The sequence below is a fragment of the Necator americanus genome, chromosome I, assembly GCF_031761385.1.
Source record: "Necator americanus strain Aroian chromosome I, whole genome shotgun sequence".
Lineage (NCBI taxonomy): Eukaryota > Metazoa > Nematoda > Chromadorea > Rhabditida > Ancylostomatidae > Necator > Necator americanus.
Window position 1 is genome coordinate 28,756,458 of NC_087371.1, and position 17,367 is coordinate 28,773,824.

Below are 17,367 nucleotides of genomic sequence, written 5' to 3' on the forward strand. Positions count from 1 at the left end.
TTTTTCAATGAATAAAAACGCGTTTGACGAGCAAATTGCGTGCATTTAAAGTGCATCGCCGGGAGAGAACGTGGAAGAAATCCATCAAGGTGTCACGTCACGTCATAACCAACAGGCTGCTCTGTTAAGCACAGCGTTACCTCTTTTCAAATCGTAGGTCCTGTTAGCCGCGTATACGAATTTAGAATGTTAGAAATAATTGAGTAGTGAATTGTTCACTGAGCATAGAAATTGTGATTGTGAAAAATTATAGAGTAGTGAAGATGAATGGAGATAAAAAGAGGAAATAATCGATAACAAAGGGGAAAAGCGAAAAGAAAGCACACTTGTTTGTTTTCTGAAGAAGTGAATAATTTTCGAATTGAATTTCGAACTGTTTTTTATTTTCAACGGATTAACCTTCATACTATAGTCATGTAGCCGTTGATATGGTAATGGTGGAAAAAAAACGATGAAAGCTGTTCAAATGGGGATTTTTTCCCAGCGATTGTTGATTGTTTGCTGCCTCGTTCGGTTAGCGTAAGCAAAACATTGGAAATTATTCCTGCAAATGAAAAATAACCACAAAAAACGAGAAAAAAAGAAGAGAAAACGAGAAATGCTTTCAAATTCACTGTTTTGAGCTTAGGAAAATCAAAAACTAAAAAAACAACCCTAAGATTCTCACGAAGAATAGAAAAAAGGGGATTTACACGAAGAAAATTCCCACGCCATCGCGTGCGAAAAATGAGACGAAGGGTCATCGTATATCAGTCAAGGTTTCCCGGGTTTAAATGAAATTCGAGAGAAATGGAGCGAAAGAATAGCGGAGGCAGCCCGCGTGCACACAATACCCCCCGAACGATGGCGGTTACTAATCGGAACTTCGTCGAAAGAAATTTTCTAAGTGATCGCGAAGCAATTTTTGACAATTCAACCGTGCCACAATTCACAGATACGTGTCGAGGACATTTGTCACAAATCATACGATGATGTAGTTTACGTGAAGTCCGTGAGTCTGGAATGGATCCATTGACCCTGATCCGTGACCCTCGCCACTACCACCATCACCACTACCAACTGTTATATCCTCAAAAGAGATAGTCCTTGGGTGAACCGGGCGCGGAGTCCTTTTTTTTTCAGGAATCCACAATAATTGATCCTACACCACATATACGTTAGCATAACCCGTTAAGGAGGAGGTGGAGGCACCACTTTTGAGAAATAATTCAACATTGCCGGTTTCAAATCGCTACCCCACGCATGGATAGCGTACGTACCCGTTACAGTATGCTACAGGACAACTTCTTATGATCCTCGAGGATTTGTAGAGGCAATTATCTGTTGCTAAGTGAAATTGACGTGACGAACAACTCAACTGTCAGCTGAAAAACGTCAGCTGAAGCTTGTTTTTTTTTTCGTAATAATTTGATTTTCATTTTATACACGATCGACTGCTCGGTGGAACGACAACATCGAAATGGCTAGGTGAGATCCGTAGCCAGAGAGCATATGCAGGAAAAATGGATTAACGCGGATGACAAGGCAAATTGGGAGAAAAGTGAAATGGAAAACGATGGTATCCAATAGTTCGAATATTCTGCGATACATTATAAAGATAGAAATGTTTTGCTTTTCCAGAAAAAGAAGCTTAAATTTTAAAAAATTGCCAAAGTAATTAGATTCGGGTGAAACCGAACTGAATCTCGGTGCAATTATGTAAGCAGCTGCGCTCGAAGCGGCGCGGTGGAGCGTAGCCGTTAAGATCGAAAGGGGACCCACTCCCGGACCAATCATTGCTGTAGTTCAAGGGAACCCGGCGATGGTCCCGCCTCGATTCTAACCGGCTTTTTTTGGTCTGCAGTGATGATTGGTTCGGGACTGGGTCCCCAACCGCGCCGCTTTGACAGCAGCCGCTTACGCAAATGCGCCGAGGCGCTGGGTCGTTTCGACCCGACTATAGTTTAGTTTTCGAAAAAAGTTCTCAAAAGTCTAATTTTTGTTTCGTGAACAAAATGTGTGCGAAAACTGAAGAGAAAACTCATTGATTTTTTTCTGCACACTTTATTTAAGTTGGAAAAAGTATGATGAACATGCAGTATACCCAGTACGGTTGTACGTTTAAGTTTGGACTTTTAATTACAGTTACAGCCTAATTTTCAAAACTCCATAAAATTTGACGTAGTATAATGATAAATTTAAAAAAAAGGACATACAATATAACATTAACGTCCAAAATAAGGAGCACAATCATTTTTCGTACAGAAACGATAGAATCAAGGAAAGAACGACAATTTAAGAAGAGAATTGTTGTTAAAGTCATAAACGTATTCATAATTGTTATTAGATGAAAAGGAGAAGGAAAAATGCAAAGGAGTCATTTCATACATAGAATCCCAGTAACAAATTGTATTCGTTAAAAAGGATACAAATTTTTTCCTACAACTGGGTATGGAGGATTGAAATTTCCGCAATAACAACCGTTGTATCAAAAAAAAAGCGAAAAACAAGGGATTTCTCATTTTGTGACATCATAGCTTCGTTAGCTATCACATTAAGTCACACATACAGCTCCTAACATAGAAGAGAATTAGAAATAATCTAGGGAAACAAAATAGCAATAAAGAGCTGTAAAGGCAAAGGAAGAAAGGAAGAGAGAAATGAAATATCCAGATTTCAAAGAAGGGAATGCTTAAAAAATAAGGTTTCCTTTGAAAAATCCTCAAATAATTTTGAAAAAAAAAACATAAAATAACTCATAAAATGACTAGAAGTTGCATAATATAGTATAGTTCTGGAACAAATTACCCGTTGAATTCTGAGGAGTATTAAAAAATTATCCTACAACCTATTGAGAGTGCGCTGGTGAAGAAAATTTTGCGAATCCTGGAATATCTGCTATATGTTAGAAATATGATGATATGATAAAATAGAATATGTTTACTAGGGAATTTCACGACTTCTTCGTAGAGCTGACCAATGAAGCCCAGCTGATGTTGATTTTGGATCACGGAAACCCCCTCCAGGCACTATAGAGAAGGAGTAAGCGAACAAAAGTAATTTATGCTTGTTTTTTTCATTTATAATACTGTTGCCTGATATTTTCCATTACTTTACGTTTGAATCATATTTTCTAATATTTCTACTACTTGGTAATTTAATTTTAGTATGTTATTATGTGCAATACAGTACTCTTATCAAGTGGCTACTCACTCTCTTCGGGAATTTTCCTTGAAAAAGCGAAATGAGAAATAATTTTATATTTTGAAGTTGAGTTTTTTTTGTTCGAAAATTACTTTTCTACCAAGGTTTTTTCAACATCTGAAGATTAGTCAATAAATAAAATAAATTGATGGACAATAATAGGTCAATAAATAAGACAAATTAATCAGCAATAATTGGCCAATAATTAAAATAAATGAAAACTGGAAATATAATAAACACCTCACAAAATCTTAGATATTGTTATTCATATATCAACTAAATTAAATTGATTTTAATAGATGTCAGAGTATTTTGCAAAAAAAAGCGCTTTTCCTGGATAATTATTCTGAAAATGTCAAACTATGTTTATCGGAAAAAAAACAACACGTACGATTCGTACAACCACACAATAAATACACGGTTTCGGCTGTAGATATTCATCAGCGACTTTTTCCCTGGATCGACTGAATAAATAAATCCTCAAAAATGGTCACTTTTTCCTGTGGTTTTTTCTTCTTTTTTCATGCGTAATTTGAAGCGAACCGGAAAAAATTGAATCGTAAAAAATTGCCCGTGTACGTTCCGCTGCAAACTAGTCCTGTGCTGATGATTGTGCTGGAATGGACCATACTACTACGGTACTATAAAAAATCTCTTACTACATATTTGCACACGCCATTATCCTCAGCTTAAAAGTACAATATCCACGTGCAGGACAACTATACAGATATTTTTGAATTCGGAGAAAAATTCTATACAGCGCTTTTTTTCCAGTGAAAAAAATCCGTATTATTCTTCATACCAAGAAGAATTAGCGCGAAAAACCTGAAAAAAAATCCCTCATAAGAATACAGCCTTTCCCGCTAAAGATTCGAAAAAAGAAAAACTTTCACAGTAACTCATTAAAAAAACAGAAAAATTAATCAAAAAAAATGTAAACAAAAAATACAAATAAGGTATAAAAATAGCTATCCATAATTAAGTATAGAAACAAAAATAGTATGTAATGATAATTTAAACATATAGACAAAACAAAATAAGTGAGGTTCGCGGAGGAAAACGAAAAATTATAGCAAGTAAGAAATTCACAAAAACTACAGATGGAAAAATAATAAAAACAAGAAAAAATGTAGACAAGAGAATCCTGATGAGATGTAAAGATAATAATATACAATTAAAGATAGTGCGAATTAAAATATTTTGCTATGTACATAGGAGTTTTTGAAAACTTACATTTCCTTCAGAGTAGATAACAATCAGCAGATTTTATCGTTACAAAAACACAGCCTGAAAAATTTGGGAAAATATCGTCCATTCGGTGGATTCCAGAACCAGAACTGACTATATTCCATGAAAGTTGAGGAACAACACTACAGATATTTGTAAGCTTGGAAAATTTGTGCACATAACGCTTTTTCTGAAATGTTCCCTAAGATTTTTTTTTACGGTCAGGGGATTTGACAGAAAAAATCTGGTAAAAGTACTTAGACGTCTTTCTTTTTCATAGGAACCTCCCGTTTTCTTTTCAACTTCTTTTCAATCCAAAAAAAAAATCCGATATGTCGTATCGAAGCTTATTATGAAAAAGAAAGAGGTCTAAGTACTTTCACCAGATTTTTCCTGTCAATTTCTTCAGCAGCAAGAAAATCTTGGATTGAAAACAAGTCCACAAACTCATTTCGTAAACAAAAAGATAGATAGAGAACATTTTTGACCGAATGAAAATTTCGGAGAGCGACGTTTACGAGGTCGATGGCGACGACGGCGACGGCGGTAAGGAAAAACTCAAACATAGCTCCCTATTTACATACAATTCACGATGCTCGGCACATTTGAAACAACGAATAGAGCGAACACGTTGCTCTGAACTCCAAAACTCTGAACTCTCACCTCTGCTTTGAGCAAATAGAAAAATGGAAGACCAGAGAAGCACGCAGCTAAGAATAACTTCGTGAAACACGAGTAAAACTACGGCGATTCAGCGGAATTCTTACGGGAAATTCTTGTCAAATTTCTTTTTGGGAGGGAACGAGACGGGAATCTTCTGGATGCTGAGATTATTTGCTGACCTTAGAACCCAACACAAGCGCTCCTCCTCGTGCATTAACGATTCCATAAATCAACATGAATGATCAGTTTTTTCACGGTGTTTCGTGCCTCCTCAATGGTCACCGACATGATTGCGTGACATTTTTCGTACATTGCACGTGTTATGAAAACTGACAGCTGTGCTCAATTAAATCTTCATTTCTTTCATTAATATTTCTATGATCATTGATAAAAGTGAAATCAGAATATCTCTATGATCATAAAAAAATGATAAAAGTGAAAATAAGTGAAAGTCAGGTGAAAAAAAATGTAAAAAGCCTCAAAAAAGGGTCTACATATTCGTTATCGCATGGATTTTTTTCTGGAACTGTTAAATGTCATGGTAAAATAGAAGCAGAAATATTGAAATATTGAAAACATAGATAACAAGACGGCAGTAATGATGAAAAAAGTTAAAGTTAAGTTAAGTTAAGTCAAAGTGATAAAACAAAAAATAAAATAAAAAATAATTGTATTAACAAAATAATAATATTAATACGAATACTGGAAAATGCAGGTGTGCGAGCTTGGGAATAAAAACAAACGGAGAAAGGCCACTTTTTGAAAAAAATATCAAGGCCGATGCTTTGAAAATATTCAAAAATTTGATGAGAATCAAAAATTAAATCCCTGAAAAATAGCATTTATTTTGATCAACGCCAATAAAGTAATAGTATTAATGGAAATATTGAAAACAATAGGTGCACGAGCATGGAAAATAAGAACAAACAAAGAAACACCACTTTTTTCAAAAAAAAATCAAGAGCGATGATCTGAAAATGTTTGAAAATTTGATGAAAATTGAATTTCAAACCCTGAAAAGTTATCGAAGGAAGGAAATTAAAAAAGGAAATTATTTTAGTCAACGACGAAACATAGTAAAAATAAAGAAAGTGATTCAACGACTCACGAATGCTTGTGGATGCTTCCGAAAGTAGTTCATACTGTTGTGCAGTTAGTTGAAACAACGCCTGCCATGCCCCTTCAAAATCCATACGGGCGCTGCGATCACTACAAAAATAGGTGAATTTGAAGTTCTCATCATGTGAGCGAAGAGTTGCATCCAGAGAAACGAATAAAAAAATGAATTAGCATTGAAAAAGTAGGAATGTGGCGATCTGATGACAAGAAATCCCAGAAACAGTCATTCGTGTCGGAGAAATTTCATTAAAACAAAGGTAATATGCTAAGAACACAAAGACGAAGGCACTATTCGATAACGGAATACGATCGGAATTCACAGCTGCATGGAATTTTTCAATAAATAATAAATTGAGAACAAATGGGATTTTTTAAACAAATAATAAACTGAGAACTTTTTTAATAAAGGAAAAATCTGCATAGACTATTCAAATGCTTTTTTGACCACTTTTTTTTTAAAAAATTTTTAAAATTAAGATTTAAAAGTGCCTTTAAAAAAGAGATTCTTTAAAAAAATTCACTAATACTTATTCAGAATGCCAAGCCTTTTCTAGAAAACCGTTTTCGTTGATTCTGGAAAAGCAGAAAAATCCAAAGGATTTCTTATTGATTGATTGATGATAAATCAGCGACAATAAGTCGATTTAAATCAAGGATATAACTTTATCGACGCACAATTATCTCTATACAGTCCTTCGATTCATTTTTCCTTCATTACTTTTCCAACAAATAATAAATTAAGAGCACCTTAAGTAAAAAAAAAAATCTGATTAATCTAAATCCAAATCCACCTAAATAACCACTTTTTTCAGAATACCAGCTTCAAATTAATTCTAGAGATTTAAAAGAATTTATTTGAAAAAATAAAAAAAGGTTCTTCAGAAAATTTCATTCCCAGATTTCAAAAAAAGCAAAAAATTTAATTAAATTGATTGAAGTAATAACAAATAATTCAAAACAAAGCAGAGATATCCAGGTAAACAAAAAAAAACGAAACACGAAATGAAAGGACGAAATGGAAACAAGAATCCTACGTGAAGTACTTGAAAGAAAATTTCCCAGAAAGAAAATAATTGCAAGGTTTGGGTTTTTTTTAGGTTTGAAACTTTTCAAGATCGATGTATAAATGCGTCTTTTTCTCTCTATCGCAGTTTGAGTGCATATAGCCTTTGAAATGTCCGTGACCGGACGAAAACAGCCATTTTCGATGATTAGTTTGTGAAAGAAAATCGGAAAATTAAGGAGGGAAAAAATGAAAAAAAAGAAGCGTTTGTTCTCTTAAGGACATTCTGCACTTTCTCATGCGTTACGTCCTTTAAAAAAATACATAAATGAATATGTAAATACGAGTGAACGTTGCTTACGGCATGTAAACGCCGTGGGGGGGGGGTGACCATGGAGATTTGAAGTGGAGGCGAGCGACGGATCCAGAATAACAAGATGAAGAAGAGATGAGCGTGAACGCCTACGTATGGCACACGATGAGCCTGTACACCGGGAGATTTTCGACTGAAAAGCGGCGAGGAGCGGCGAGGTGGAGCTTTCACCGCTCAGTCACCATCCAGTACTTCATCACTCATCATTTTACGGGTTCCGCCGCCGCATACGCTGCACGTCGTTATTTCTCGCCTTCTTTCGAAGATATATCGCATTCGTTTCTGCGTTTCTTACGTAGAAGATTTCCAGTCGAATGAATCAGATTAAGATTTATGGATTTAAATTGGAGAATTTGAGGATCCGTAGCGAAGCCTATAAGAACTGTGACTGATGTCAGAACTTCGGGGGGAGGGGAAGCAAAAACAAGTGCTGGAATAAAGAGAGGAAATTCACGACCAGCGCTGAAAAATGCTTCTTCTCACAGATATTTTTTCTAGTCCCTGCATAAAGGATAAACGATAATGTGTCTGCCACTAGTCAATCCGCTTGGGACCCACCACCACGTTCACTTCAATTCAGAATCGTTTGAGGTTTAAAGACGTGTAACTGGCATAGAAAATGACTTGCGGGGCCAGCTGATGGGTCAGGTCAGCGCTTTTATCCTCCCAGTCAAATCTGGTACCAATTCATCGATCCGGAAAGGATGAAAGGCTTGGTTGGCATTAGCGCGGCTTCGAACCATTTGCCAATCGAGTGCAGTCACAGCGGAACCTTTTACCGACTGCGCTACACTGACCCTGTTAAAAAAGAGATTATCAACCAATGAAACTGCGAAAATGGGAAGAAATCCAAATTACCGGCGGCTCCTCAACAAAAATGACATTCGGAGAGCTTAGAATCGAATCACCGATTCCAAGCTCTACGAAGATATTCTTTAATCCAGGAAAAACAAGCTAAGATATTCTTTAATCCAGGGAAAACAAGGAAGTGCTGCAGAAGTGTTCCAAAGTAAAATAGTCGAAGGATCTATAGCAACCGAAGCCTATAATTCCAGTCAACTAATATAGTTTACAGAAACCAGATCAGATCCTATGGATAAGTGAGTGTGATGAAAGAGTGCAGAAGTAATTCATAGAAATGCTTTTGTCGTCTCGGATCGAAACGGATTCCAGACTCATGAATCGTCTTCTTCTAATCTGACAAGGGAAGAAATTGTTCTGAGAATTGCATAGTTCTGTAATTGCTTGCTGAAAAATAGGAAATTGTCGCCAAGGCATCCAACAACTGGTCCTGTAACTATCCCGAGCGAAAAAAAAACGCTCAGAAAAACAACGAGCGTAACTGAAGAGTTCCCAGAAAAGGTGCGACGATATGTGAATGCACCCTTTTAACATATTATTGAGTAACTGTTACTTGTTTATACTATTAATTAACATTTATTATTATTGTATTATTTGTTTATATTTGTATATTTTCTTATCATATTTATATTTATATCACTTGCTTATGTTAATAAGTTATTTACTATTGAATGAACCGCTGTTTTCTAGAAATTCTCTACTAAAAACGTGAATAAAACGAGGTAAATGGTATTGAGGGAAGTCAAGGGAAGGAAAAAAGTGATAATTCAACATTTCCAGCTATTCTCTGATCTCTGATCCGAGTTTTGCGACAAATCGAAGGAGAATTGGATGAGATGAAATAAATAGAAAAAAACTAGACAAAACAGGATTAGAGATAGGTAAAAGTGAACTAGAAAGATAAAATATTTATTTTTAACGCTATAAGGAAAACTAAACCCTGGGTCAAAATCCTCCTTGCTTTAAAACAAGCCTGCGAATTTTCTTTCTCAGGCGGTTTGTCGCTAAGATGTCACAAAATCGTTGTAAAAAAAACCTCTCGTTGCTTTCGCAACAACAATTCCGAAGCATTAGATTTGCTAGGAACAGTCCTTATTCCGTTATATGTCGTAAACGATGCGGAAATTAAATCGAACAGGTTCCCCAAGCATTTTTTGTTCGATTCCACAACGAGGGAAAAGCCCTAGAACGACGTGCCAACATTTCTTGGATACGTCTTTTACTTTTTTGTTACGTGTTTCCAAGTATTTCTCTACATTTTCCTTCTCTACAAAAAAATGATGGAGTAAAAAAGCGAATTGCAAAGAAAGACAATTCTGAAAGACGAGATGACATTTCAATTTTTATGAGCTCAATATCAAAACGAAAAAACTAGGTGAAAGTGAGAAAAATCACATTTTCCGTAAGTATGTATATGTGCAAGTTCTCGTTCATTATGTTACACTGTAATTTTACTCCTCTCAGCGTCAGCAACGCCATCCGGCCGCCAGGGTTCGTATCGGAATCCGAACTAGAGCGCTGAATTCAGATTAATCTATGCTTACGTCTGTCCTAAATATCGAAACGATAGAAACTTATTTATTTATTTATTTATTTATTTATTCAATTATTTGTTTGATTATTTAAAAACACCCTTAAGAGCGATAAAACAGTGAAAAGAAAGAACAGCGCTAGAATTTCGTTTAAGTTTTATACAGCAAAGTTAGTACTATTTAGTACTGCTACATTTGATTGATTGACATGGAATCATTTCCGTGCTACAAGAGGTTGGAAATCCTAACTTAAGTTCCTTTTCCCAATATCGAAGTGTTCTGAATCCCTAAACGTCCACATATTCTCGGAACTACGCTTCGAGAATATTTTTGTTCTGCATTTTTCGTCTCCTAAAGCATTTATTACGAAGCAATTGAATTTAACGAAATAAAGAATGTGGAGAACTATTCTATAGCTGTAACTACAACTAAAAATTTCTTTCAAATATACTCCATTTTCAATTTTAATTGCTCTTCTCAACAAAAACATGCAAATCACACGTTACAAAGGTGCTAAGGCGAACAAACGTAGATGAACCAAAAAAAAAACAAATTATTAGAAAATAATGTTCTGTGATTTTAACGCACATCTTCCAAGCAGAAGCAGATCTCTAAAAAGTTCTGGGATTGGATCAATACGAGAAATCGAGTATGGTATGAATTCAATTGGATTTGTGAAGCTTCTGAGATACATATACGATTTTTCCCGAGAACCGGACCCGTTTCAAATCATTCAGGACATTTTTGCAGATCAAACCGGACACTCTTCAGAACTGGAATGGACATTTTTCAAATTAAACAACCAACTATTCTAGCACGTTCTTTTCAAAAATTTCCTGAAATCGTTCTAGAATGTTCTTCTATAAACTACCAAAGCTGCAATGCTCGTAATCGTTCAGGTTCCACTGAATTATGAATTTCTTTATTTCTATTTTTTATTCTGCTAATAATTTTAAATTCTTTATTTTTACTCACGCTATGCAAAGACAGAAACGTCTCTCAAAAATTAAGGCGTCAGGAGAGCCTTCACATTAACACATTGACGGACAATACGAGCCACTGGTGGTTCGTATGCGTTTAGACGTGATGCGGACAATACGCAATTACGTACATAATGCTAGTTATGCATTATCAGAACAAAAAGGTGAAAAACTGCCAAGAACAAGGAAAATCACTAAAACGAGTGGAAATGTGTTTCCGCTGCGTGATGCGTTTTTCTGCGCGCAAATTTTTATTTAAAGGTACCACCCCACGAACCTGATCTGCGGATGAGATAGGATGGGTGCTCCGATTTAAAGGCATCACTCCACGAATCTGAGGTGGTGCAGGTTTCAGGTGGAGTATTCGTATACAGGATGGGAGACTACGGAGAGGGGGGTGATTCTGTCCATTTCTTCCTAATTGCCGTAAAAAACGGCCCGGAAGATCGGCTTTATTCGTTTTGGCGCACCATTTTGTCAAGAGGTTCGATTGGGCGCGCCAGTCTTGTGCGGCGCCGCATCTTCCGGGCCGTTTTTTACGGCAATTAGGAAGAAATGGACGGAATCACCCCCCTCTCCGTAGTCTCCCATCCTGTATACGAACATTCCACCTGAAATCTGCACCACCTCAGATGCCTTTAATAACAATGAATCCATGGCGCCTTTTTTTCACTAAAATTCATTCATTCGAAAATTTTTATTCGATACGGGCTCTCCTTGCCCGGTAAAAATGTTTAGTTTGAAGTGAAAAGGTGAACGTGAAATAAAAAAGCCGGAAGTGTTCAGCCGGACATGGTCTGGGCGACGGCAACGCACGATCTTGCTATGCTTGACACGCACTCTCTCTTCACTTTGACCTCCCCCGATCGATGGCGTATCAAATACATCAAGTAGAACATATTTAAATAGAAATCGGCTGTTTTTTCCACACTGTACATCTGTCGTATCCTCATATTTTGAGAATAGAAGCATTGTGATTCGAGACAGGGCAACGCTTCAGATGTTTGAACAGCCAAAATTCACATTTTTTAAGAAGAAATTTTAACAGCTTGAGTTTATTCCAAAGATGTAAACAAAATCAAGCTGTTTCAATGAACACAAGTAGATCCCACGCGCCGAATTAGCGCTGATTCATTCAAGTTAATTTCGGTCAGCAATTAATCACATCCTCATACGGTGTCACATCGTGAAACAGCTCCTATATCATTATCTAGTTCAACGACAAAAAAAAAAATTTAAAAAAAAAACGATTTAAAACGTATGACTGGAGTAAAAGGATAACCCCTTAATGCATCACTTCCGGTTATTGCTATTACTCGTCGATGGCTCGGACTTTTTGTTAAGGTAACTTTGATGGATTTTTTTTTGTAGCATCGCGAAGAAATCAATTCACTTTAAAATTCAATTCACGAAGAATACCTGTTCCTCGTTTTCACTGGTGTTTTTCTTCGACTTTATGATTAATTTTATTTGTTCATAAACATCTCTTGGGGAATTTCTTATCTTTTCCAGCAGCTATGACGAAAAGTCATTGTATTGTGTGGCACGTCACAAGTCTAAGTGACTTTAACTTCATAAGGAATTAACTCAACGATAATTTTGGAGAGATTTCAGATCCAGTTATATTGTGGTGGAATTAACGGTATAGAATATATAATTCGAGGTATAGAAATCGAAAGAACAAAAAGAAGATAGAAATAGGTAGGAAAATGAGAAGAAAAAGAAGGTATGAAGACAGAAATAAGGTTAAAAAAAGAAGACGGAATTAAGAGAAATGAGAAGAAAAGCAAGATAAGAATAAGTATTAAAATGAAAAAAACAAAAATAAATGAAAAATAAAAAATAATAAAATAGATAGGAAAATATGTAGGAAAAGGAAAACAGAATTATGAAAAATAAGAAAAAAAAAAAGATTATAGGAGTAAGTGGAAAAATGAGAAGGAAAGAAGATAGATAGACGGATAAAAGAAGAAAAAGAAGACGGAAAATTTAAAAAAAAATAAAAATAAAGAAAAGATTTAGATAAATAAAAATTCTATATTCTCAAAGACAGGATGAATAAAGCAGGAGCGAATAGCTGAAATTTGATTTGGAAATGTAACGCGATACAGAACTAATCGGAAATGGAAAGAAATAGGAGCCAATTTCAGGAGAACAACAATTTCTTTTTTCAAGTTAAAACGACAGAACCTCTGAAAAACTCCATAACATCGAGATCCGGAGGGTCGAACACGTGTGTTGTGGATTCGAAGGATCGAAGGATCGACGAAAAGAAGGAAGCGCAACGCAAATAGCTGTTGAGTGTCGATGCACTCGTAAAACACCATCAATCGCTTGAAATGTCCGTTGTCGTTCGTACGCCGGAAGACCCCATCGGTGGAGTGAATCACTCACTTGTTGAGAGGCGAACAAAAAAAAAGACCATTACGCCAATGATATCGCATGAATGCTAAGGTAAGAGTACAAGGTTGCTCGGCTTTTTCCCCCCTCTTTCAGAAGAAAAACTATCCTGAAAAAGTTATCGGACGCTGAGAGTTGCAGGAGAAACTAATTGATTCATGAGCTATAGTTCATATGTTACAAGTTAGTATTGAATGGAAGCGGATAAAGTTCCTGAAAAAAAACTAGAAAGAAATGTAAGTTGAAAGAAAAATTACAGGAAATTTCTTACAAGAAGAAAATCTATGTTTTTCTACAAATAGATGAAAATAAAGATAAAATAAATGAAAATATGTTTGGATTTTTCACAAAAAAAAATTAAAGAAATTCTTACTTATTTTTTTACTTATTTTTATTTTTAAATTTTTAGGCAATTCATACAGCAAAAACAAACAACAAATTCCTACAAAATTTTTTGAAACTACAGGAAATTTTCTACAGGAAGAAAATTTACTTCTTTCTATTATTTCCAGAAATGGTGACTACATAGACTCCGTCTCTTCTTTTCCAGAAATTTCTGTCAAATAAGAAGAGCAAACAAAAAAAAAACGAACTCACGAGACAGTTTTTAACCCCGTTAGACTGGAATGCTATTGGATCTGCCCCTATGAGGTGACAAAACGATTGCGAGCCGAAAGTATTTAGGTGACACTCCCCTCTAAGTACATACACATCGCTGGGAATATTATTCCGGTAAAGGAACCGGACAAGAGTCGACTTTGACTTTCGCATGAAATTCGAGCACCGCAAACATAAGTGATCATGTAAAAGAAACACAACGTATCGGGGATAAAATTTCCGGATCAATCGTATAGAACTCGACGACTCTCCACGAAGGTTAAGGGCAGTGTTGGCAAGAATTTTCAAAATTTTGTCCCTACAAGAAGTAGATAGGTTCGGCACACTATTTGCAAATATTAAGATATTATTGTTGTTAAAGAATGAAGTGGATAAAGTGTCGGAAGTTAATCAATCCGCTTGGGATGCGCCCCACGTTCACTTCAGTTCAGAATCGTTTGAGGTTTACGAACGTGTAACTGGCCTATGGTGTGATTGGGACCTAGCCGATGTGTCAAGTCAGTTTTTTTTATCCTTTCATACTAGTCTGGTACCAGTTTATCGATCCCAGAGGGATGAAAGCCTTGGTGAGCACTAGTGCAGACTCGAACCTCCGATCGTTCTTGTAGGCAGCGGAATCTCTAACCGCTACACCACACCCGCCCATTATTATTATTACGGCAGTATTATTATTACAATGCTGCGAAAGACTCTCAATAAACAAATAGAAAACAAAAACTGTCACTAGACACTGAACTGATCAATTTACCCGACGAAGCAACTCATTACATCCGCATGCAGCGAAGAGGGATTACGTCAGATGAATTTTATCGTTCAAATTAATTTCATTAGTACCTGTTCTAAATATATTCATTCGTATGGGTGTAAAGTGTTGCTTTGTTGGCGGAATTGATCAGTTTGCATGAATCTGATCTCTGGTAGAATGCTCACGAATATTCTAACAAGAATTCTTTTTTCTCATAATTATCCCACCAGCTTAAAATGGGTATAGAAAACGAGCGGTAAGGTTAAATCACTGGTAGAAGAATGTAGGACAGAGCGCGTCCTAAATGTTTCTAACGACCGTATTTACGTTAATTGCTGACCTTTTGCACTATATTTGACTTAGATTTATTCTATTTCAGCATAAGTGCTAGTCTGGGAATGCAATGGAATTAATACAAGAAGTATTTGCTTCCTTAATTTGAGCAGGACGTGAGGGAACGGAATTTATTCTTGGCTAGCGTCTTACGCAAGAACTCGCCCCTATTCAAGGTTAATGCCATTCGATTACGTGATCGTACAGGGCGTATAGTATATTTATTATTGTTTTTATTTATTTATTACCAAGTAATCGTTTGTTTATTTGTTTATCGATTGTATATTTGATTACAAGTCATCGTATTGGCCAACACGCGTTCCAAAACCTCAACAATTGGGAATTCCAGTAAATCCCGATGGTGCATCCCAGGTGGATTGATACGCCAGTGACTTTATCTTTTTATCCTTTATTTGATTACGTTAGTCACCTTACCACGGATATGCAGCAGCGGCAGGAAAGTTCTCTGGTTCTAAGGTACTTCCACGTGTGGCTATCGGACAGTTACAGTAACCTGCGGGACTAACCGATGTGTCAGGTCGGTGTTTTTATCCCCACAGACAACTCTGGCACCAATTTATCGGTCTCTTAGGAACGAAAGGCGTGGTTGGCAGTAGGGCGGCTTCGATCTTTTGACCGTGCACCCCACGGCGGAACCGCTTACCGACTACGCTACACCTGAAGAGGACGAGAAGTACAGTTACCCCAACGTGTGTACTATATTGTATCGTATTTACTACTGGATGTAAATTTGAATACAGCATAATGCGACGGAATATGATAAATAAAGATTTACGAATATTTCGAGCTAAAAACGACCATCCAGAAAATAACACATTTTTCTGTCAGAGGAACATCTATATAGATTTACTTCAATAAGACAGAAAAGCGAATTTCTGAAAAATAAAGAAGAAAAATAAATTGTTATAAAAAACACAGATATAAAAGCAGAAGTAAAATATGAAAATTAAGATTCAATCCACTATTTAGAATTTCCGTAATCAAATTATACGAGAATATTTGGTGCTTTCTCGTTCAAGTGGACCATACACATATATATACTATTTTGGGTACGGTACTTATATATATATATATATATATATTCGTGTATATATACCATGCATAGCAAGTACCGTACCCGAAAGTAGAGAAAACTTTGATACGAATCTTCATATCCCACTCATTTTTACAATAATAATTTCCACCGCTTGTCAAACCTTCTCCTAAATCCAAGCGTCCCAAAGAGTGATTCGCTCCGAATGATTTACTTTCTGCTGCTCGGGTGTCAACGAAACTTTATCGCTTGCGCGCGCGCGAAAATGTCATTTCTTTTCGAGTAAATAGAAAGGGTAGCGAAGGACACGGGTTTGAGTGCAGCGCTGTTTTTTTTCGTTCTTTTGAAAAAGTACAAGATTGGCACGTTGATTGAAGTCTGCGGTTATTTCATGTGCAAAAAAGCACGTCGGCTACGCATCCACTCCAGATGGGACGAAAATGTTCCTAGTTTTGCTACGTCTACGCCTAACGAGGAGTTCTGTATTAATTCTAAAGTGTTTTTGAGGAAATTTTCTATTAATAAATGGACGAAACAAATTGTTATTAAGTTATTATTTTTTGAGACCATTAGCAGCACCCAGAGTATCAATCTACCCAACAAGACAACTCTTTACACTGCTGGGAGAGAAGGAAGGAGCGAGTGTAACGGCGTGGTATGGGGTTCTTCAGCACCTACGTAGTGGACCATTCGAAAGTACTGGAATCGCCTTAGATCACTCAAGACCTTTATCTCTCTCCCTCGAAAAGAAAAATAGTTTCAGCCGTGCGTAGGAGTATGAAAGCACAAACTTGGTCCACAGATTGGCAAGCCATTGTATAAGCTGCACACGTGTTCATAACTCTCAAATGACTCTTCGTAGGAATTTAAATGGATAAAGGATAAAGGATAACGCTTCTGGCGTTAATCAATCCGCTTGGGAGGCGCTCCCACGTTCACTTCAATTTAGAATCGTTTGAGGTTCACGAACGTGTAACTGCCCTACACAATCATTTGCGGGGGCTAACCGACGGGTCAAGACAGTGTTTTTATCCTCGCAGACAATCCCAGAAGTCTGGTACCAATTCATCGACCCCGGAGGGATGAAAGCTTTGGTGAGCACTAGAGCGGATTCGAACCTCCGATCGATTCGTGCAGGAAGCGGAACCTCTATCGGCTACACTATACTTACTCAGATGGATCAAACGGATAATTTCATCCGAAGAAGAGCAAACAGATGAGGGAGTAGACATTAGGCCGTAGGAAAGAAATACGTGAGTTGCAGAGAAGGCGTCGC

At 36.6% G+C, this 17,367-nt stretch overlaps 1 protein-coding gene across 1 annotated transcript; it reads right to left on the bottom strand.

The window, feature by feature from the left end:
• Window positions 1–401: 401 nt before the first annotated feature.
• RB195_007148 (uncharacterized protein) lies at window positions 402–6,266 on the bottom strand (the record flags this gene model as incomplete). Its single annotated transcript, XM_064180627.1, has 2 exons — window positions 402–544; window positions 6,182–6,266. 2 exons carry the CDS (start codon window positions 6,264–6,266, stop codon window positions 402–404), a joined length of 228 nt encoding a protein of 75 aa, XP_064037484.1.
• Between the last annotated feature and the right edge of the window lie 11,101 nt (window positions 6,267–17,367).